The 24,477-nt window shown below is 41.9% G+C and overlaps 1 protein-coding gene across 4 annotated transcripts in view; it reads left to right on the forward strand.

Annotated features, from left to right (window-relative positions):
* ARHGEF25 (Rho guanine nucleotide exchange factor 25) overlaps window positions 1-24,477 on the forward strand; it is a 109,673-nt gene that overhangs the window by 71,526 nt on the left and 13,670 nt on the right. For all 4 annotated transcript variants that reach the window (XM_032211765.1, XM_032211761.1, XM_032211764.1 and 1 more), the window contains exons 3-14: window positions 1,404-1,714; window positions 2,784-2,861; window positions 8,259-8,386; window positions 10,067-10,133; window positions 13,531-13,634; window positions 14,158-14,227; window positions 15,743-15,832; window positions 16,637-16,729; window positions 21,110-21,160; window positions 21,618-21,695; window positions 22,255-22,449; window positions 23,518-23,698. In XM_032211765.1, the coding sequence (XP_032067656.1) occupies window positions 1,404-1,714; window positions 2,784-2,861; window positions 8,259-8,386; window positions 10,067-10,133; window positions 13,531-13,634; window positions 14,158-14,227; window positions 15,743-15,832; window positions 16,637-16,729; window positions 21,110-21,160; window positions 21,618-21,695; window positions 22,255-22,449; window positions 23,518-23,698 (1,446 nt within the window). The remainder of the gene's footprint in view (window positions 1-1,403; window positions 1,715-2,783; window positions 2,862-8,258; window positions 8,387-10,066; window positions 10,134-13,530; window positions 13,635-14,157; window positions 14,228-15,742; window positions 15,833-16,636; window positions 16,730-21,109; window positions 21,161-21,617; window positions 21,696-22,254; window positions 22,450-23,517; window positions 23,699-24,477) is intronic.

A 24,477-nucleotide genomic window follows, 5' to 3' on the forward strand; every position in this document is an offset into this window, starting at 1 on the left:
TTATGAAGCAGAGCTGTCATGTGGCATAACACAACATGCCCCTCAGTGCCCAAACTGCTGCTTTCTGAATCAGTTAAAGCTTCTGAGTGGGCATCAAGAGCAGCCCCATGTAGAGCATATTGCAGTTTATACAAGGAGGCTGTGTTATGCATAAGGACCTGCACTGATTTTTGAAGCAAAAAAAAAAAAAGATAACATGAAATTTAGCATTCATTTCAAATGAGCTTGGAGAATGCAGAGGGATGCAATTAAGAGTGGCTTAATCTCTTTGATATTAAGACCATTAAAACCTGGTTGTTCAATGATGTGCAGATATCCCATTGCATGTTGTGACTGTTTATATTCAAATAATGTTTTCTTGGTTACTTAAGATTTTTTAGTGATTGATTTGTATGATTTTAACCCTGGTTCTGTAGTATGCACGTTTACTTCTTAGAGTTGAATACAAGTGGATCATTCTATAAGCCTGAAAAATAAATAAATGTCCCTCAAATTAATTGTTGAAGAAGTATCATGTGCCTGTTTCCAAATGACTGGGTCCCAATTCCTACCAGCTCTTTTAACTACTCTAAATTTTCAATGTTGTCACAAATCTCCGAATCGGATTTGATGTGGTCAAATTTGATTTGGAGACAAAAGAAAAACCCTACCATCCTTACTACAAAGCATAAAAGGATATTTCGACGCCTTCAAGATTATGTAATTCATACTTATTTCATTTGTTGGTCTTCAAATGCTGACAGAACATTGGCCCACTTTCTGCTGTCCATTTTCTTGATAACCCTGAGAGTGAATGGTGCAGCTGTTTTTTTTTGTTTGTTTGTTTAAGCTGGACAGGATTGGCCTTGATCAGTGTGTATGTTAAGGCTAGCCAAACACCCAATGCATGCAGCAATTAATCCTATTATTGGAGGAAAATAGGATAATAAACAAACCAATAACACAGAAAGTTTCTTTGGGAAGGAAAAATAAAATGTAATAATACAAGAAAGGGCATGTCCCATCTTACTACCTCAGGCTATTTCAACTGGACTTGTTTCTATGTGCAACATGTATAGTGCAACCTTGAGTAAGGATCTTGTCCTCGGTGAGAATGTACAGAATATCGTAGAGTACGCTTTCATAACTAGTGGAAGGACTTCCAGTTATGGAGTATAATTATTTGGGCAGCCTTTAGTCCATTTACTTTAGGTTTTTAGGTTTTATTAACACTTATAGGCCGCCCTTTTCCCTGAGGGGACTCAGGGCGGCTTACATAAAATCAAGGGAGGGATATACAAACAATAACACAGACAAAACATAGAATAAAATAATGAGCAACATTCATTCATCATACTTGAATGTTTTGCCTTGGTGCTTTACATTGTGATGGTGCACTTATGGTCTCTGTCTTCTTCTTGCAGATCCATACTCTGTTGCAGGCAGTGATGGCAGCATCTCTGCCTCAGTGGCCTCAATCCAACCACAGGCATCTAGCAGCTCAGCTCCCAGTTCCCCTGCTTCCCGCCATTCAGTTAGCACCCTCAAGAAATGGCTTACCAACCCCGTGCGCAAGCTAAGTGGTGGTGGGCTACCTCGGGGAGAACGCCCACTCAGGAAAACAGAAGGCCGGACAAGGCGCCACGGGCGCCAGGAGGATCGCAAGAGTATTGACCTAGGCCTCCTCAGCCAACCAGAGGAACCCTTCGCTGTGCCACAGGAGTCAATCGCCACAGTAAGAGCAAAGAAATGCATGCCTGTGCAAACAAAAGCTATTTTGTTCAGTCCCTCGTTGCAAGGAAGGATTAGACAACTGCCAGCCCTGATAGAATAGTCCATTGAATTTAGGCACAGACTAGGCCTTCTCCGGATTCCATCTGCCAGCCAATGTCGGCTGGCGACCCCCCGGGGGAGAGCCTTCTCTGTTGCAGCTCCGGGCCTCTGGAACAAGCTCCCGTGGAGATCCGGACCCTTACTACCCTCCAGGCCTTCCGTAAAGCCACTAAGTTCTGGCTGCTCCGGCAGGCCAGGGGCTGTTGAAGTATCCAGCCCCGCGGTAATCTATGAATGTTGTTGTATTTTAATTTGCTGTTTGTCTTATTTATTCCCTTTCCCCTTTTTATTGTAAGCCGCCCAGAGTCATCCGGGAGTGGGTGGCATACAAGACTAATAAACATAACATAACATAACATAGGCTAGCTTCCTGAAATCCAGATGTCTGTGGCTGAGGATTCCCTGAGTTAAGGTCCACAGATGTGGAGGGTACCCAAGTTGGAGAGGTTGATCTAGATTACAAGACATAGAACAAATAGTTCGTTTGAGCAAACAAGACAAGACATATACTGTTGAAGAATACCAGCATCATTATGCATGTGATACTATGGATCAGAGACATCTGATCACCAATCGCACGTCAAAGTGGATTAGAAAGAGTCAACCTTCAAAATAGCATTGGATGATCGTCCTTTTTCATTTGTCAATACGATAGCATTAGTTATTCTGATTTGTCTTGTAAGCTTTTTTAAAAAAATGTAGCCAATTTTCTAAATGCACCTTGATGCCTTTTTTAAAAACTTCACACTTGATTTACAGAAAGGTTTTGATTAAGTATGTTAATTTTGCTAGTAGAACAAACTGGCAGCTGTGTAGAGCATGGCCAGAGATTTGGGGTGCTAAAACTGTAATGATGTGAGCAATAATGTTGTTATCTAAAGGAAATTTAAAAGAGAAGGATTGGAAAGTTTTGTATATCCTCTTTAAACTTGGGTATGAAGTTGTTTGATATCCTTCCCTTATAATTTCAGGATGGCAATACTCATCTCCCAGATCTTTCCTCGCTCTCCAACCTGCTAGAAGGAGATGGCTCAAAAACACCCAACCAGGTGGGTTGTGAAGGTGGGAAGAGGCAGGAAGAAAAGATGTCTTGTATTAGATGTTGTTCAATGCAAATCTTGATGGATGCTTGTTATATTTAAGCAGACTTCAAAGAAGAATCAACCACTTTTGTGAAGCGGTAAACACATTTGGAAATTTAAGATTGAGACACTATAAAATATCTTCTTACTCCTGGAAGCAAATTTGGGAGGGTTTGTTTCACCAACACCCAGGATACTTTGTTTGTTTAAATGTATATGCTGACTTTATATAAATATAAATTTATGTACTTTTATCTTTTCTCTGGGAAGATACAGTTCCCACAACTTTAGGATATAGGCTAGAAATCCCTCAAATTGCACTCAAGTGTACTATGTTGCCTACCTTGGTTCAGAAAAATACTTTGACATTGAAGTTAAATATTTGCAGCTCATGCGGTTAGTGTTGCATGAAATGAGATTAGCTGCAGCCAAAGGCAGGCAAAGAATAGAAATGACTGGACAATCTTGTGATGACTTCTTTAACTGGTCTCAGTTCTGATTTACATCCTATTTTCACTCTTTTTCTTTTTCTGTTCCTTCTTGATACCAATATTCACAAGGAGCTAGGAGAAAAGAATTTATTCTGTGTAAACATACCAAGAAAGCAATTAAAAAAAGAAAGTAAAATAAAACTGGCAGGAACAGAGTGAGATTAAGAGAATCTTCCAAAATCTCAAAACCACCTAACTTATTAAGGTGGTAACTGATACTAATAACCCTTCCTTATGCATTAGGGTTACTTATCTGAATAGTTAGATGAGATAGCTTTATATGTAAGGTCCCAAATTTAATCCTTTGTCTTTCTTAAATACAACATTTAAGAGAAAAACTGATGGAACTGTAGAAAGCTACAACCAGTGACGTGCAGTCAGGGGAGGCAGGGGAGGCAGAGCCTCACCACTGTCATCATGAAAGGAAAAAAAAAACATGTAAAAGGAAAAAGGCAAGAGCTGAGGTCAGGCTGAACTAGTTGCTGCCAGAATCACAGTGGATGACTCTGCTTAGTGCTTAACTGTTTAAAAAAGCCTCTAAAAAAGCACCCTCTACAGGAGGAGGCAGGAGAACGACGTGCCTCATCTAGTTTGACTTTAGATGTTTTATGATCATCGAGCAGAGTTAAGCAAGGGTTAAAAGCCGAAAAATTCCTGATGTAGATGAGGCACATGGTTCTCCTGCCTCCTCCTGTAGAGGGTGCTTTTTTAAGAGGCTTTTTTAAACAGTTAAGCAGAGTCATCCACAGTGACTCTGGCAGCAACTAGCTCAGCCTGACCTCAGCTCTTGCCTTTTTCCTTTTACATTTTTTTTCTTTTCATGATGGCAGGCAAGAGCAGAGTTGAAATCCTCTCTGAAACAGCTGGAAAAGGTGTGTGTGTGTGTGTTTGGGGGGGGGAGGGAGAGAGAGAGGTAGGAAGGAGGGAAAGGGAAAAGAAGAAGAAAGAAGGAAACTTATTTTGCAAAGGAGAAAAACAAATGCTGTCGCTTTAAATCAGAACTGAGCATGCCTGGCTGTGGAATTCTGGGAGTTGAAGTCCACAAGTCTAAAAAAATTTGTGTCAGTGCCTCACCAGCCATAAACCTCACCGCACGTCACTGGCTACAACCATTGTGTTTAAGTAGTAAATGATGTTTAGACCAGGTGTATCCAATCTTTTGGCTTGCCTGGGCAGCATTGAGTGAAGAGGAATTATCTTGGGCCATATACAAAATATGTAATATTTTATAATAAGTTAATATATATACAATACATAAGAAACTACCTTCATTTTAAAATATTTTTATTATGATCTTGTGGGGCCCCATTAATACCATTCCAGGGTTCTATGCGGCCCATAGGCCATGGTTTGGATATAACTGGTTTACACTATTGGATTAATTCCATGTAAGATAGGTTCTTATGTTTAGATGAAGCCCGCTGTTACTCAGAGGTTTATGTGCACAAATTTCTGACTACAAACAGGCTATTAATGCTTCGTTGACCAAAATGTTATTAGCAAATTTCAAGACATATTTGTAATAGGTGTTCATTGATTTTGGAAATTGGAAAAGTTGGAAATTGGAAAAGTTTATTTATAGGCCGCCCTTTTCCCTGGGGGGACTCAGGGCGGCTTACAACTCATAGGGAAAGGGGATACAAACAATGACACATAAGCACAATACATAATTAAAAAGAACACAACATTCATACCATTCGGGTGGGGATGGATTACAATCTTTAGCCCCAGGCCTGATGGGATAGCCAGATTTTAAGGGCTGCGCGGAAGGTCTGGAGGGTGGTGAGGGTACGAATCTCCACGGGGAGATCGTTCCAAAGGGTCGGAGCTACAACCGAGAAGGCTCTCCTCCGCGTGGTTGCCAGTCGACACTGACTGGCAGATGGAATCCGGAGGAGGCCTAATCTATGTGATCTAATCGGTCGCGAGGAGGTAATTGGCAGGAGGCGGTCTCTCAAGTATCCAGATCCACTACCATGAAGGGCTTTATAGGTGGCAAGTAGCACCTTGAAGCGCACCCGGAGATCGACAGGTAGCCAGTGCAGCTCGCGGAGGATAGGTGTTATGTGGGTGAACCGAGGTGCACCCACAATCGCTCGCGCGGCCGCATTCTGGACTAGCTGAAGTCACCGGATGCTCTTCAAGGGCAGCCCCATGTAGAGCACGTTGCAGTATTCCAGCCTAGAGGTCACAAGGGCACGAGTGACTGTTGTGAGGGCCTCCCGGTTCAGGTAGGGTCGCAACTGGCGCACCAGGCGAACCTGGGCAAATGCCCCCCTGGTCACAGCCGACAAATGGTGGTCAAAGGTCAGCTGTGGGTCCAGGAGGACTCCCAAGTTGTGAACCCTGTCTGAGGGGTGTAATATTTGACCCCCCAGCCTGAGAGATGGAACACTTGCCAAATTAGTGGGAGGGAAACACAACAGCCACTCGGTCTTTTCCGGGTTGAGCACAAGCTTGTTAGCCCTCATCCAGTCCCTAACAGCTTCAAGGCCCCGGTTCATCACGTCCACCGCTTCATTGAGTTGGCACGGGGCGGACAGATACAACTGGGTATCGTCCACATATTGATGGTATCTTATCCCGTGCCGCCGAATGATCTCGCCCAGCGGTTTCATGTAGATGTTAAATAGTAGGGGGGATAAGACCGAACCCTGCGGCACCCCATATGTTAGGGGCCTAGGGGTCGATCTCTGCCCTCCAACTAACACCGACTGCGACCTGTCCGAGAGGTAAGAGGAGAACCACTGCAAAACAGTGCCTCCCACCCCCACCTCCCGCAGTCGTCGCAGAAGGATACCATGGTCGATGGTATTGAAAGCCGCTGAGAGGTCAAGGAGAACCAGGATGGAGGCGTGGCCTCCATCCCTGGCTCTCCAGAGGTCATCGGTCAATGCGACCAAAGCGGTTTCTGTGCTGTAACCAGGCCTGAAGCCGGACTGGAATGGGTCGAGATAACTAGCTTCCTCCAAGGACCGCTGGAGCTGGAAGGCCACCACCTTCTCAACAACCTTCCCCACAAAGGGGAGGTTGGAGACTGGACGATAATTATTAAGAACGGCTGGATCCAAGGATGGTTTCTTCAGGAGGGGTCTCACCACCGCCGCTTTAAGTGCGGAGGGAAAGACCCCCTCCCGAAGGGAGGCGGTAACAACTGCCTGGATCCAGCCCCGTGTCACCTCCCTGCTGTTAACATTTACAATTTACGATTTACAATAAAGCCATGCAGATTCAAAGTTTAAAAGCCATAATAGTTAGGTAAGGTGGAAAAAGACTGATGTTTCCATATAAATGTTTCTCTAACAAAAATGTTATAGAATGAAAGAGGTTGCACTCAAGAACCAAAGAATTCAACAATACTTTCATTTTGAAATTTGGTAGGGCATCAGAGAAGGGTGAATGTCTAGTTTTTACAAATAACATCAGTTATTTGGAAATTGATGTAGATCTTATTGAGAAGCAGTGCCTGATTTGTTCACAGATTACATAGAAGTATATCCCAGAAGTGAGTACACCCCCTCACATTTTGTAAATATTTAAGTGTACCTTTTCACATGACAACCAGTGGTGGGTTCAGGCCAGTATGGCCCAATATGGCCATACCTATATTAGCCAGGAGAGCTGACAGCATACCTCTATGGTGGCTTGTTTGACCCACCCACCTACATTCTATACTGTTTTTTAAGCATCCAGCTAATTGCTCCTGCGCGCACAGCGTGCGGCGCCTGCACAAGTCTGACAAGCAGCTAGGTGTCACAGGGGCGGTGGAGTGTGCATGCCTGTGCAGCGCATGTGCACGAAAGGACACGTGGCCCCGTGAGCACCGTACCAGTATCAATGGGGAGAGGAACTCACCACTGGTGACAACACTGAAGAAATGACACTTGGCTACAATGTAAAGTAGTGAGTAGACAGCTTGTATAACAGTGTAGAGTATCTCTTTAACTTTATTAAAACAGATGACCTGATAACCAAATCCAAGTAAATCAGTTTTGTTTTTGTTTCATTTTTTTAAAATAGTTTTTATTAAACATTTTAATCTTTAAAAACAGAAAGAAAAACACAAGAAAATTCAAAAAACAAAACATACATAACAATATAAAGTAATTATACAGCCTCCTGTATCGGCTTTCATGTTTATAGTTTTTCATTCTGCATTTCCTTCCTATTGATTTTACCTTGTCCAATAATATAATAACAGTAGTACTAACACTAATAATAATATTAATTATTTATATCACCATTATATTTACATTCTCAGTTTTCTGTTTTGGCTCAGTTTTGTTTTATGCATATAGTGTATCTGAAAAATAAGGCATTTAAATTAGAAGGGCTTTTTTTTGGGTTTGTTTCTTTTTCAGAAAAAGAAATGGGTTCTATAACTTTCTTCTCTTTGGCAAAGAATCAGCTACCTGCAAAGCGTCCGGTAGCTTGGAGCATTAGCGTATTTTCTTTCCCTTTGGGATTTTTGTTACCGCAAAACCTAGAGCAGCTTGTAGTGGGTCAGCAATTTGCTTTATTTACATCATAACTTCTAAAATTTCAGAAGTGAAGAGGTTTCAAATTGCTTTTCAGAAGCTGGGAAATCAAAAGGGATGTATGGCCAATGTCAATAGTGTCCAGCATCAAAAACAAGTAATCTGCTCCAAAATGGAAAAATAAACCCGGATTTGTGACTAATATTCCTTCCTGAGCACCATCAAACTTCTCATATTCTGAATGAGGTTAGGGGAAACGAGACACTACAATAACTCTTCTTGCTTGAGTAAGGCGTTTTGAGTTGCCTTGAGTCCCCAACCTGCCTTTTAACCTATTATTGTCTATTGGAAATTTTAACATGAAATGGAATCTTTCCTCTTCTTTTTTCCGGCAGGATCCTGAACCCTCTCTGCTCCCCACGGATCCCAGAACCCCAGAGTCTCCCATGGAACCTCTTGTGCAGCCCCCACTCTCTGAGGAGCAGGAAGAGGAGGAGAGGCGTAGTGCCTTAGAAAAGAGTATGTAAGTGATTTTCCTTGGTGCAGTAGCTTAAAACCATGATGGGAGAAAGGGATGAACACAGGACTGGGTGGAAGGCAAATGTAGCAGACAATGTCCCAAGACCCTTGGGATATTGAAAAGCACAGAGAAGCACAGATTTAATGGAGGTGAAACAAGAGTTATTTCATAGCTTTTGTACTCAGGATATATCCCCGGGGGTTCCACCACAAAACCGCGCTCGACGAAAGCGCGCTCGACGAAAGCGCGTACCTGACGTCATCACAGCGCGATGAAAACATCACGCTGTGAGCGGTAAAGTTAAAATTAACACGAAAACCTTACCCTAACCCCTCCAAACCTAACCCTAAACCTAACCCTAAACCTAACCCCTAACCTAACCCTAAACCTAACCTTAAACCTAACCCTTAACCTAACGCTAACCCTTAACCTAACCCTAAACCTAACCCTAACGCTTAACGTAACCCTAAACCTAACCCTAACCCTTAACCTAACCCTAACCCTAAACCTAACCCTTACCTTTACGTGAATCGGCTTGCTTTAAAAGCGCTTTTTAAAGCGCCCTTTTTTCTCCACGGTCGTATTTGTCGCGCTGCTGATGACGTCAGGTACGCGCTTTAATCGGGCGCGCTTTAGTGGACCACGGTTTTGTCGTGCCACGATCCCCGGGATGGTGGACCTATGGCACGCGTGCCACAGGTGGCACGCAGAGCCATTTGTCAGGGCATGCAAGCTGAGTTCAGCCTTTTTAAAGCCATTTTTCGCCCTCCCCAGACTCCAAAGGCTTTATAGGAGCCGGGGGGCGAAAAGAGCCTCCCCCCCCCGGGAGGCTGTTTTCTGAAGCCTCTGGAGCGCAAAAAACTGGCCCTATGGGCAAACCGGACGTTCGGGAACAGAGTTCCAGTTTGTTTGTAGGGTCAGTTTAAGCCCTCCGGAGGCTTCAGGGACCTTCAGAAGACTTCCCTGAAGCCTCCGGAGGGCTTAAACCGACCCTACAAGCAAAGCAAAAGTTACGTCCGATTTGCTCATAGTGTCATTTTTAGTCCTCCGGAGGCTTTAAGGAAGTCTCCTGAAGGTCCCTGAAGCCTCCGGAGGGCCTCCAGGGGGTGGGGGAGGCTGTTTTCTCCCTCTCCAGGTGCCTATAAAGCCTCTGGAGCTTGGGGAGGGCGAAAAAATCATGGAAAAATGGGGGGACCACCTCTCATGTGTGCATGCGCGCTGGGGGGGGTCATGCATTGCACTATGGGTATGGCATGCCCACACACAACCCCCCCCCCCCTGCGCTCACCCACTTATGGCACGTGAGCCAAAAAAGGTTCGCCATCACTGATACATCCCATCAAGTCCTAACTGTTCATTCCAAATGTGCTGGGAAGACATGCTATATAGAATCCATTGTTAATTATGCATCAACATTCCTGTAATACTTCAGGAAAAACTGACTGCTCAGACATTTGCAGCACACTTGCTCTGCCACATCTTAGGCAGCTTGCCAACGAGGTCCTTTCTCTGTGTCATACAAGAGTCTCCTCAACATAGAGAAGGCTTTACTGTATGTCTGTAAGTGGCACATGTGTGCAGGATAAGAAGATGGGAGGGATGCCGTACATAAGAAAAGAGGGAACAGGGCTCACACAATGCATTTCCTTCCCCTTAGACACTGCTGCTTCGTCTTGTCTGCAGGTTTGTTCTCAGGGAGTTAACTGAAACGGAGAAGATGTACGTGGAAGACCTGGGCCAGATTGTGGAGGTGCACACATATACTCTACATCTTAGACACCAAATTCCCTATTCATCTGCGGGTCATCTCCAGACCTTTGGGGATCCTGGGCAAAATATTTTCCCTCCTCCAAAGAGAGTAGATTGCTTGAGACTGCCTGTCTTCTTGCTTGACGAGAGCAGAAGAAAAAGAAAATTAATGCTTGATTCTAATCTTCAGTCTGAAGAGCTATTCAAGTAACTATGGACCGACCCAGGGCAACCCTGTGTGATTGTTGCATTGCCATCCTGGGTACACAATGGCATAACCTCAGGTTTTTATGAAGAGAAGACTTTCCCCTTCAATTTTTTTCTCTCCTCTAGTCTGTGTCTCATTTTTTTTTCCAGATGGGCTAGCCATGTATACTAGCCAGTATGGTAGTATATTAAATTTTGACAAACTTTTGACAAAAGTAAAATCCCAAAGATTCAAATGAGAACTGGTTGCCCGATTTTGGGTACAAAATATACATTGGCTTCTGGGGGGAATATAAAACATGGTGGAATGTAATATCCTGTAGAAAGCACATTATTTTACAATGAGATATTCTGTTGAATGTCTTAATTGTAAATTTTAACACTGAATCAGCTTGTTCTTTGTGCTTACTTCCATTTTGAGCCCTATTTATTTATTTCCACCTTCTGTTGCTTGTCTTTCAAACTAGCGACCAGTCTATCCTCTTATGTCTTGACTAGTTGTGTACAAATTGTTTGGCGTTCAAACTCAGCTTGAAAAGCCCTGATTTTTTAATTTTAATTCAAAACAACAATTCAAAACAACTATAACTACACGTGGGTCAAATGTGAAACAACCTGCTTCATTTAGAATTGGAATTAGAATTCAGAAATAGAAATGTTTGGATATCTCTACGTTTGACTGCTGCAATTGCAGGGCGAGCAACATTTTTAGAGTCAGGAATTTCATATATTAAAATCACACTTTTCTGCCAGGCTGGAACTGTTGGCTTCTTTTATATCTCTTTTGAAAATTTGATAAGGTTTTACTTAAAAGCTAAAATATGTGGGTTCATCCTGTTGGACGCTTGTTTTAGAAGAAATGTATTAAGAGAAAGTGCTAATATTAGCCTTTTAGTACTGGATATCAATGATTTTCCAGCAGTTTTCAGCAGCAGAATTGGGGAATCATCTAGGCCAGGGGTGTGAAACTCAAGGCACAGCTGTCCTGGAAATTGTAAGGGGCCAGCCCACATCGCTTCGGCCTGGGCCATGCTATCCTGGTGGGTGCACATGTGTGCAGGAGGCAGTAGGCACATGCAAGCGCAGGCCTGTCCCAAGCCATCCTAGCAGGCGTGCATGTGCACAGGAGGAGACCATGATGGCAGGCATGTGCCTTCACCTGCTGACACCTCCTCCACCCACCACCAGCCTACAGAGGAGAACTAGAACAGTGATCCAGCCCGCAAAGAAATCAAGTTTGATACCCCGATGTAGGCGGTCAAAAAAAGGAAGTTGGTGGTTGCATGTGAGCTTCTTGCTCACCCCATTATAGCTTTCTGAACAGTTGAGAATATAATATTCACTGGATCACTTACTGTATCTGCAACTTTATTATTGATGCCTCTGTGGTACAATGTTTTAAATGGCTGGCAGAGCAGAACCTCCCTCCACAAAAATTCTTCCTTAACAAGTCTTGTGTTTATGCACGTTTTTACAATATCAGTTATCTTTTTCATCAATGCATCTCAGACAGGTCCGTAATTTCCTGAATGTTGTTTTCTTTTTTCCTCTTCCTCAACCCCAATCCCTTTTTAAAAAAAAAATATTGCTAATATATTGGCTACCTTCCAGGTTCTCTGTTAAGAAGTCTGATTTAAGAGATGTTACACATTTGATCTCATGCTTCAGCAGTTCCTCAACTGTTTTTTAAGATCCGTTGGGTGAATGCCACGAGCGCAAAGCCCTGATCCATTTGGGGGCGGGGGAGGGGAGTATTTATTTTCAATCAATTCTGATTCAGGCATGGGTACATTTCCAGCAACTTTTAAAGTAAAGACCAATGTACAAAATTCATTTGATTTATTTGCCAATTTCCTTGACTCCTAAAATGACTCCTTCTATGTTGTTGTCATATAATGGTTTCATTGCCCTTCTGCTAATTTCCCGCTTCTTATATTTTTAACTTGTATTAAAGTAATACAAGTTGTTATGTGTTTAATATCTTTAACAATTGATCTTTAATTTTCTGCATTTTTAAAGTATTTTGTCAGACACAATTATTTTGCAAAATGTGCATTCATTTATGCCTTTTCTTGAGTTGGGCAGACCCTCCCTTTGTAATAAAATAATACTTCCTTTTATACTTTACTGACTTTAATTTTCTGTCTGCTTATTGCTGATCTGTCTTCTTCCATTCCTCCTCCAACTTGTAACCCATTTTATTTGAGCTTCTATTACTACATATCTAAAATGAATTTGTGTTTTATTTTAAAGTGTCCTCAGTTCCTTACGGCCAATAGTTATTTCTAGCCGAACTGTCCTATTTTTGCAATAATTCAAAATTTTCAAGTTTATATAGTCAAAGCGGTATAGTCATAGAGACCTGGTTTAATGAAAAGGAGAGTATAGTACAGAAATAATCCTTGAACTTTGATGAATACCAGAAAATGGAAGAAAAAGTAACAGTAATATGTGTCCCTTGCTTGTCAGTCATCATAATATTTTCCGACATCCTTGAAAAAGAGCACCTGTTTGCTGCTTCTTGTGCAGTTCAACTTCTTTTCTCCAACTAATAAAAGCACTAGAGAGGGAATATAAATCTATCTCAACTTAGTATATTTTAAACTCCAATAAGCTCTTTACTTTGAGATATTGTTAACTGGACTAATGGGAGTTAAAATCCAAGCAAAATATGGAGACAGGATGCCTATCCTACTATAAAGTATATTACGTTCTAGGTAAGAATTTTTGAGTTTGTAATGCAACGTGGTACAAACTTGATGTTTGTACAGTGTTCAAGATAAACAACTTTATCTTTGTTTTAGTAGGTCAATTTAGTAGTTGACCATTTCTCCAGTTAGACTAAAGGCATCTTGCCACCCCAAAAATCTTCTTCTTTGACATATTTCATTGAAATATATTTAAAAATGGCCAGACTTTTTTTTTTAAGGGAACTGGTTAGCTCTGCTCTCATTGAGAAATCTGTGATGTGTTTCTGAATATTAGGGATTCTCAGAGGTTTCTGAGAATCATAGTTGCTATAAATAAGGTATATGCACATGTACTCCTTTTCTCCCAGTTACCAAGGAAGAGCCCATCATCCCTACTTTCTGTCAGGGCAGGAATCTTAATTCCTCCTTCATTCACTCCTTCCATGTTTCAAAGAAGAAACAAAATAGTTCCACCTCTAGCCTATTCTTCTGATTTTGCAGGGCTATATGGTGACCATGAATACCCGTGGCATCCCTGAGGGTATGAAGGGCAAGGATAAGATAATCTTTGGGAACATCCACCAGATCTATGACTGGCATAAAGAGTGAGTGAACAAGCAAACAGTCATTTCTGGACAGAGCATGGCATGTGGTAACAATGAAAAGTCCTATTGAACCTGTGTGCTTCCAATAATTAGGATTATTGGAATTCCAATAATTTCCAATAATCAGGCCAAATGGCTATAACGGGAACTGAAGGCCAGTGGCCATATCTGGGGGGAAGTCTGGGGTAACTTTGAATTATTTCTTGGCAGCTGTTTCAAGGGCTAATATTGACCCAGTGGATTACCTATCTAGGTGAATGTGGCCAATATGAAATTAGTAAAATAAAGGACAAGAATTTTGATGGGCCACTATCTTATGGTTGAATGGATTACTGATCCTCTTTCCTTTCTTTTCCAAAAGAATCCAGTTCTAAGAAGGACTCATATTTCTTAGCCTCCCTTGAAAAGCACTTTGGTTTGAATCTGTAATATAAAAGACAGGGAGGGTGGGAAATGGAGGAATGGGATAAGGGCACCTATCTCATGGATACCATATCTGCTCCCTCTCCTCCCCCAACTGCAGTTATTTACTCAAGCAGCTGGAGAAATGTCTGGAGGACCCTGATCTTCTGGCCGAGCTGTTCATAAAGCACGTGAGTCCCTACATTTGGAGGGTAAACCAGCTGCCAAAATAGAAGCTGAATGGTTAAATGACATTTCTGAATCGAGGAGCATAGATTTCTAGTTTCTAAAGACCAAGATAAAACAGTTACCCTTTTTACTTGCATTAAAACATTTTTAGAAGGGCCATGGTCAGATGCAGAATGCTGACCTAGATGGAGCTTTAGTTTGATTGAATCATCTAATTCCTCTGGAAAAGCATGTCCATTGTAGCCTCATTAACTCAGGGATTATGCAAGTTTAAGCATAGAAGAGGAAATCCCTTACTCATCTTAAGAAAGCTAGATGCTCTAAGGATGATGATATTGATCCCTTTTTCTTATCAAGCATTTGTTAGCCTGACCTATGGCATATTTAATTCAATAGATTTTTCATTGTCTAGGAGCATTGGTAATTATTGCCCCACAACTGGTGATAATAGAGTGATGACAGTGCAAATGAAATGAGATATAGAGTTGCAAAGTGAAATGTTATTTATGTGTGGCACAGACTTCATAGACTTTTAAATCTCATAATCCTCAAGCACCATGACCTTTGGCCATTCAGTTGCTGATTATGGGAGTTATCAATTATATGAAGGTTGGAGAAAGAAACATTCTTCTGATAGAATGAAGGTGGAATTGACTATACCATCTGCCCTAGTCAATTTCATGCTGTAGAAGAACATTTAATAAAACAATTTCAGTGTACAGTAATTAAGAAGTCTGAATGCTATTTATAAATTAAAAAAAAACACCTTTGAAAACTAGGAGCATTGCTGCCTGGGAACAGATAACTTTGTACTTTTTTTAAAGGCTACATTCTAAATAATATCAAACTCCAGAGAGAGGCGATTGCCATGAATCATTCACACCCTGGTTTAATCTTGTTTTTCACAAAATTGTTTTGTTGTTGCTGCAATGAATTACCATGATTAACCCATAGTTCTCCTTTGTAAAAGGAAACTTTGCTAAAATGAGATGTTTTTCTTAGCCTACTATTTAACTTTAGTAATTCAACAAAATAAGCTGCTATAATTCCACAAAATTGACTGTAATCATTCAACAAAACAAGGTCTGTTCCCAAATAAATGTGAAGTATATGTGTATATATGTATATGTAATATATACGTGCACACACACACATATACACAATCAGAAAAAAATTAGATTTATTTCTTAGCAAGTATGCATATTCAATGATTACAACCAGAAGCTATTAAAATTATACCTGCCTTTACTTATAATCTGCTAGAGGAAGCTAATTCTGAGTTTCCCCAAGCGTTACTGGAAGCATTATAGAAACAAATGCTGGCTTAAGCATAGATAACGATGAAACAATAAAAAATGCCCCAGAGGCAAAGACAGCATGTGCCATAAAATAAGATTTTCATCAGAACTAGTAACTTGTATAAATGGCTCAGTAGGTTTGGACCTGGCTCTTTAAGGTACATGTTGTTAAATTGTATCCAAAGTGTTCCACTGAACTGTTTCCCTGTTATATTCTAGGAGCGCCGTTTGCACATGTATGTTGTTTACTGTCAGAACAAACCCAAATCTGAGCATATTGTTTCTGAGTTTATCGACACTTACTTTGAGGTAAGGGACTATGTGCCTTGATTGCTGCTTTGTTCTTTCTTCCTGCCTTCAGCCTCTACCACATAACTTGCTTGTGTCTGACTCCTCTCCTGCCGGCATAAGGGACCCTTTCTCAGCCAACGCAGATGAACTCCAGGGTACCTGGCAACCTCTTTTGGTCCTGTCATCTAGAAGCTCCCATCTTGAGGAGAAGCATTTGTATGGAGCCATTGCCGCCCAACACATCTGCCTCTTCTTGCACACTATCACACATTCCTCTTAATGTGGGTAGGCAATGATTTGCAAAACCCATGGGAATAACTCCTGGCATCTGTTAGCCGTAATTGAGGTGAGAACTCCCGGTTGAGGGAGACTTTAAAAGCCATGTACCATCAGAGGTTGCCTGTATTAACTCTTTAAATTGGCATAAGGGGTAGATGAGCAGCTGTTGACTGGCCCCAGGCTTCAGAATTGTCTTTTCTCTCAGAAATACATGCCCTTGAGCTAAGGGGTGGGAAGGAAAAGTCTTTTGAAAGAATGATGAATTTTCTATCCCTGGGATCCTTCTGCTCGGAGATAAAGAATAAAAGACTGCAAATGTTCTTCTATGCTAAGCTCCATTCTGAATATGTAAGCCTATGAAGCCACTTTTAAATGTTATATATTGGTCGCATCTTGCTTTCCCAAGTCTCTAATACTCGTCTTTCACTTGCAGGTGTCCTTTTTAAAGCATGTCACATTTTGTGCGGTGTCTGTATAGCATGCGCAGTCAATCTCCCACACATTTTTTACAGACTTGGCTGTACATCGTTTTCTCTTTTCCAGGAACTAAAGCAGGAATTGGGGCATCGCCTGCAGCTCAATGATTTACTTATCAAGCCCGTACAGCGGATCATGAAATACCAACTGCTGCTCAAGGTGCTGAAGCAGAAAGTGGATTGTTGATCTCCAAAGCTAAGGGCAAAAAGCCTGATCTTCAAAGATCTCCAAAGCCGAAGGCAAATCCAGCAAGGAAGGAATCTATACACGTATTTCCTGCTGATCTTTAAAGAGCAAGCTTCCTTAGCCTGTTACTCTCCAGATGGCTGAAATTCGAATTGCCTTAACTCCCTGTTAATAACATGAATGCCCATCTGGATGGTACCAGGATGGAGGTAGCCGTTGTAGAATCCAGAGGGGAGCAGTTGGTGAAAAGGAGCTCCTAACAACATCTGGATTTTCTCTAGGGCAGTAGGCCAGTGAAATTTCACAAAAGGAGTGGCTCTTCCATCTGGTGGTGTTCTCTCACCCCCTACTGGACGTTATTTCTATCTAATCCCCCAGAGTGAAAACAATGATTCAGGCTGAGGGGTGATTCCACCCTGCAGCCTAAAGCTATTTGTTTCTTAATGTCAGCTTCAGAAATTCTACCTCTAGACAAGGGCCGCTCCAAGTTCCAATTAGCCTTTTAAAATATTTTTTTAATCTCATCTTTATTATTTTTTTAATAAGTCACTCAAGGCAGCGGGGCATACCTAGTATTCCTATTTCCCCCACAACCACCACCTTATAGGTCGGTTGGGCTGAGAGAGTGATTGGCCCAAAGTGACCCAACTAGCTTTCATGCTTTAAAGTTTCACTCCTTCTGTGAGGAAGATGGGTGGTTTAAACATGTAATTAATAAATAAACTCACAGTCTCCTGCTCTGTTGATTGGCTCCTGTGGGCACTACTGAATCGGTGCTTGCCTTTTTCTTTTAGAGATCGATTCCTAATCATTGGGCCTTATGCCTTGCCTTTGCTTCTCCAAATGCTTGCATTATTTCCTTTGACACTAATGCAGATCCTTTCTGGGGGGTTTCCCCCCCCCCCTTATGATACTTTTGTGGTTCCAATGATGCAATTGTATCAAAGCAATAGGGAACAGGTTGTTCACGCCTACATTTCTCTGTAGGGCATGGAAAGGGGAGCAAGGAAAAACTGTTCATTTAGCTTCACAGAAATAAAATAGCAATGTTCCTATATTGCAGTGTAAAGGTCGTCAAATGTAAGGCAGGGAAGGGAAAGCCCAGATGCAGGAATCCTAAGGAAATGGGTCGGAAAGAAAAGAGAATCTGGACAGAAAGAGCAAATCATTAAAAGTATCCTCAGCCTTACCTTCACTGGGAGATGTAAAGATGGAATGGAGTGCACACTTACAGGGATGAGGATGCTTCAGTGATTGTTAGATCAGTTGCAGGATTATTTTAAAAGGTAACAACCTGCAACTGCTGACCAGTAAACAGCACAATAGCCCAGCAGCAAAGGAGGGATGACCCATTGGAGGAGAGGCAGTGTGCCCGGCACTGGAGGCCAATCAGAAGTGAGGCTGCTCTTAGAACAAGATGAAAACACTGGAGACCATCTTCTCTGAAGGACCTAAGATGGCTTGAGTTTAAAAACAGCAGCTTTGAATTGAAGATGGAAAACCTGAGAATAGGGTGCCTTTGGAATGGAATGAGAGTGGAGGGAGGACATTCATCCATTCCTGCATTCAGAAAGCAATGAGTGGCTTGCACGAGTGATGGGCCAAACAGAAAGTATGCATCTGCCCAGTTCAGACATTAATGGCAACAAATTTTAATTTGTCATCCTGTCTACATTTTTGACATCAACTGTTCCTTGACCTTTTCTGCCACTTTTAATCCTCCTCCTCCTCCTCGATAGTTCTGGTTCTTGCACTTCTGGCTGTGTCACCCATTATTGATGCTGTTGTAGTGTATCTTTGATGTTGCCTCTCCATCTTCTTCTGGGTCTACCTCGCATTCTTTGGCCTTCTCCTCTTTTTGTATATGCTTTTTATTTCCAAATCCCCAAATACTAAGACTTTAAAGGATAGCACTGCTGGTTTTAGATTCCTTTGGATAAATAGAGCCCTGGAGGTTTTTTGTTTTTCAAATGGTGTGTTAATTACAAAAATACAGGCAACCCAACTGAGAAGGCAGATAAGCAGATACCCATCTGAGCCAGATTCCCATAGAGGAATTATTACAACATTATTGCCCTCACTCCTGCACTGTTGTTCCAACTAAAAACTGCTTTGGGACCATTTTTCGGTTAGATACTGCTGTCAACCCTGCACCTACCCCACTGAGTTATCCTAGAAGCATTAACATTGTTTTTTTCTATTTAGGAGAAAAGTCACTCACAGATTTCCCCAAGAGCTCAGTTAAACTGGAAGCTAGCCAGTGGTGGGTTCTGGATTCCGTTCTAACCGGTACGGTTGGAACGGCCTCGGAGTTACCCACATGCATGCATGCGGTGTGTGCGCACATGCATGCAGCGCACGCATGCGGTCTGGCATCAAATGACGCTTCCGCAAGCCTCCGTGACACTCCAGCTGCTCCGCGGAGCATCACGCAGGCGCCATACGTGCCATGCACATGCACAGAAGCGCCAACAGGATAAAGCACCGGTAAGGAGCGCGGGCAGGCGGGTGGGCCCTCTGGAGCACCGGAACGGAACGGTATCCGGTGCTCCGGGCAGGATCCAGTAGGCCCGTACTGGGGCATACCGCCTGCAACCCACCACTGAAGCCAGCACATAGTTTTGTTGAAGCAGGATTGCTTCTGTTGCCTTTGATACTGTAATAAACAAAGCCAGAAAGGGAAGGGATACAATTCCACTAAAGAAAGCTATGCAAATTAGAATGTAGATGTGATTGGATATAACAGTACACATGGATTTGTTATGAGAGTATTACTATAAAGACAATGATGTATTTGAGAAAACAAAGGCAGTATTTATAAATTTTATAGAGCCAAGGTGGCGCAGTGGTTAAATGCAGCACTGCAGGCTACTGCTAGATCAGCAGGTCAGCGGTTCAAATCTCACCGGCTCAGGGTTGACTCAGCCTTCCATCCTTCCGAGGTGGGTAAAATGAGGACCCAGATTGTTGGGGGCAATATGCTGACTCTCTGTAAACCGCTTAGAGAGGCCTGAAAGGCCTATGAAGCGGTATATAAGTCTACTGCTATTGCTATATTGCTATTGCTATTTTCCTCTAATGGTTTTACTTCCCTGAGTCTTTTTAATCCTTTAGTATCTTCTAACTCTATTGATATCACTCAGGTTTTTGAGCATATTACGGCAAAGCTAACAGATTTTAGTGTTTCCCAGGTCCCTGGGAACATAATTTAGGGAGGGGGATGCTTTGAAAGAATGATATTTTCTCTTACGTTAGTCCAATAGTGGGTTTAATTATACACAAACTTGCAATTAAAAAAAAACAACTTTAGAATTTTAATTTTAAATTTCAAGATGAGTATGATTATGATTTGAAAAATCGGCACTCAGATGTAAAAAAAAACAAAAACCCTCAATACTATTGCTCCAAATGGCGTTACCTCTGCACAGTTCTTGAACGTACAGAAATGTTCATGCAGCTGATATAAAAGTTAGGAAATTGATTCACTTATAGATTCCTGCCTAATGGAATGTTGGCCTTTATGCAAACAAAATAAAATACTCAGCGGTGAGATTTGTAATGGCTCTGATGCTGCCAGCTGTCTTTGGATGGGATATAATTTAGTTTTAACTCATGATTTGCCTCTTCTACAAGGAGGTTGGAGTTTATGTCATTCTTGCCAAGTTTGGTGGCCTTCAGATGGGTTGGACAGTAGTTTTCATCAGAGGTCATGTTGTGAGAGGATTATGGGTTCAGTAGCTCCTGAGTGCAAAACAGAGTTATACTCCCAACATATTTCAAGGGGACACCAAATAGGTATAAGCTGATGTAGGTAAGTCATAGAACAGGGGTGTCAAACTCAAGGCCTAGGACCAAATCTGGCCCGTGCTTATATCTGCCCTAGAAACAGCAAAGGACCAGCCCGCAGCGCCTCTGCCAGCAAAAGCAGAGCTCAGGAGGGCTGCATGCGGCCCTCTGAGCTCCGTTTTCACTGGTGGAGGGTTGCAGGAAGCTGGTGCAGCCGAAAACAGAGCTTGGGAGCCTGTTTTCACTGGCAGAGAGCTTGGGCTACCACAGGCGCCCCCAACATGAGTGATGCAAAGCTGGCCATGCCCGCCCCGGGCCTCACCCACCCAGGCCCCCCGAGGTCAAACACAACCCTGATGCAGCCCTCAATGAAATCGAGTTTGACACCCCTGTCATAGAACAATGGTAACTTGGTAATGGTAACAATGGTAACTATAGAACAATGGTAACAGTAGATGGCACTGAGTTTATTCACTCATCATAAACTAGCTCATCTTGCTCTCTTTCTCTCCCTTAAATAATAAAACATTTATTCTTTCCCTTTCTTCTTTCTCTTGCTGTCTCCAGGATTTCCTGAAGTATTATAGCAAAGCTGGGAAGGACACAGAACAGCTGGAGGTAGGAGTTGAAATCAATGGGAGCTATAATAGAGCCGCTGTTCCTATGTAATGATCTTGATAGTATGCTATTGCTTTTGAACAAAGAATTACAGTCACATGGGTCAATTTGGGATATCACGTGCGTCGGTTAGAATACCACCCAGCATTTACATGTTTGACAGGGAAGATTGGCAGATGGGGAATCCATATCCTATGTCAGTGTATTGTACATTTGATGCACAGTATCTTCAGATCTCAGGCCAGTAAAGCCTTCTATATGATTAGCAGATCTTATTTTGTGATTCCCCCCGCCCCTCTCACTTTACCCTCGCCTTTGTAGTTTAAGATGTGGAATAAAAGGTTAACAGCTTTATTAAAACTCACTGATAATCCCTGAAATTGATATTTCCAGAGGCATCAGGCTTGGCGAATCCAGTACATCTTTTCTAGCATCATTCTCTACATTTGAATTTCAGAAAGCTGTAGATGTTATGTGCTTTGTTCCCAAACGCTGCAATGACATGATGAATGTGGGACGTCTTCAAGGCTTTGAGGTAAATTTTGAGGATTGATTGGACATTCTTAGCTCTGATTTTTCTGATTAATTGGCTCAGTATTGAAGCAATTCTCTTTTTCCACCCACCCCTCCGACCCTCTATCATCACTTCAGTCTTACAGTGATAGGAAGGTTGTATATATTCAAGGAGGGGTTTTAACTGCTTATTTCTGAAGGATCTCAACTTCTATACAGACTTACTTGGGAATGCAAGCTTAAAATATAGGATATTACGGGGAAGGGAAGGGGAGTGGAGGGCAAGATTTAGAAGCATTTTGGCCAGAAGGAAGATTTAAGACAGATGTTTTGAAAAGACTGGTGGTGCAATTGTTGAAACTAGCACTTTAACTAAAGCAGCATGTGTGAATGCTGTCCCAAGCTACATTTTAGAAAATTTTTGACAAGGAAAGCTACCATTTTGGTGGGGAAAAAACCTTTGACATAGAGCAGTACTATAAGGAAATGCTAGACCATACTAACATTGAGTTCTCATAGTAGAGTAATTTGTTGTCATTTAGACAGTTGGATAAATTGCAGTTTACTTTTTTTTTCTTTAGGGGAAGCTGACTTCACAAGGGAAGCTGCTGCAGCAGAACACTTTTTGGGTGATGGAGCAGGCAGGCGGGATCCTGGCCCGGGCTCGTGAGCGCCGCATTTTTCTCTTTGAGCAAATTCTCATCCTAAGTGAGACCCTGGAGCGGAGGCGTGGTCCATATGCTGCCCCAACATATGCCTTTAAGAGCAGCATCAAGGTATTCCAGAGTTAATAGTGGGGAATTAAACTTCTGGAATTTACTCATAAAAGACTTTACAATGGAAATGTGCCATATCTAAAGTTGGGTGTCCCATCTTTCTGCCTTGTGCGTTTGTATACCATACTACCACATAGTAAATTTGATATTATCTTGTATGTATGCAGTTATCTGGACTTATGGCTGCAATTTGAGAATATGCGTGCAACAATAAATAGAACCTATGGAGTAAACAGTGCAGCAAATCTAATGGAAAAAAATTAATATTTGTTTGATTTCCATGCCTTACGCCATAGCTGTCAAACTTGCGGTCCCTGGGCTGGATACGTCACATGCTGGCCATGCCTATGCCTGGTTTAGTGAAGCGGGGAAAAGTTGCATTCTGTCATGTGACAAAGCTGTGACGAGAGTTTGACTCCCCTGCCTTACGCCAATCAATGAATGCAATTTCTGTTTGCATCAGGTTACAATCTTATAACCGGAAAGTCATACAATTTCTGTATGGGCAGCCAAAAAATAAAAAGATGCTGAGGTTGTAATACAGTACTTTAAACCCTTGCAATATATCACTGTATGGCACGTGTTTTATGTTTTATGAATTGGAATAAGCTACTGTAAGTCTAAATCAGTGGTAGTCAACCTGGTCCCTACCGCCCACTAGTAGGCGTTCCAGCTTTCATGGTGGGTGGTAGGGGTTTGCTGTAACTCTGCTTTATAAATTTTATAAAGTAAAGTTACTTCCCTACTTTATAAATCACTGTGGAACCAGTGGGCGGTTAGAAAATTTTGCTACTAACAGAGATACAAAAGTGGGCGGTAGGTATAAAAAGGTTGACTACCCCTGGTCTAAATTTATTATCAGAAAATAAGTAAAGGCTTGAATTTGCTTGATTGCTGATTTTATTCATGTAATTTTCTATTTTATTCATATAATTTTCTTGCTTTTTAGCATTGTTGCCTGGGAAATGATAACTTCATTATTATCTTTATTTATTTAATCAAGTGCATAATCTGCCTCAGTTGCAGTCACAACTCTAGGTTGATCCACTTGATCAATTTCTCTTCCAGGTAAGCTCTTTGGGCCTGGAGCCTTGTGTGGACAATGATCCCTGCAAATTTGCACTGATCTCTCGTGGCACAGAACGGGGCACCATCCGTTATGTACTGCAGGCAGCAACACCGGAAATTGCCCAGGCCTGGGTGACTGATATCAACCTCATCTTGGAGACACAACGTGACTTCCTTAACGGTAAGTGTGAAAACACAGCTACTTACCAATTTTGGCCATTCAAATGTTCCTATCAGAAATTGCCTTGGGATGTAATTCATAGTTAAGAAGAAAATTTTCAAATTCAAATTTGAATTAGAGGCTTTTACAGAATATGGTGTAGTTTGGATTAAAGGCCCGGAGACTAAAACATGTGAAGAATGGTTGCACAATTTGGGTTTGTCTAGTCTAGAGAAAAGAAGGATTGAGCGGGACATGATAGCAGTATTCCAGTATTTGAGAAGCTGCCACAAAGAGGAGTGGGTCAATTTATTTTCCAAAGCACCAGAGGGCAGGACAAGAAAGAATGGATGGAAATTAATCAAGGAGAGAAGCAACCTGGAATTAAGGAGAAACTTCCTAACAGTGAGGACAATTAACCAGTGGAACAGCTGCCTTCAGAAGCTGTGGGTGCTTCTTCTCTGGAGTTTTTTAAAGAAGAGACTGGACAGTCACCTGTCTGAAATGGTATAAGGTCTCCTGCTTGAGCAGGGGGTTGGACTAGAAGACCTCCAAGGCCCCTTACAGCTTTATTTGGATTGATTGGTCTTGTATTTTACCTAGGCTCATATTTTTGATCCAGGTACTGTTTCATCAGTGAAGGAACTGTTTAATTCTCCCCTTCTTAATTATTTTGCTTTTTGTTACTCTTGAGTCTTGACCTTCAATCTCTCTCTCCCTCTCTCTCACATACACAAACATCTGTCTGTCTATCATTTTTCTATCTCTATCTATCTATCTATCTATCTATCTATCTATCT

Source organism: Thamnophis elegans, chromosome 2, assembly GCF_009769535.1.
Source record: "Thamnophis elegans isolate rThaEle1 chromosome 2, rThaEle1.pri, whole genome shotgun sequence".
In the NCBI taxonomy this organism is placed as follows: domain Eukaryota; kingdom Metazoa; phylum Chordata; class Lepidosauria; order Squamata; family Colubridae; genus Thamnophis; species Thamnophis elegans.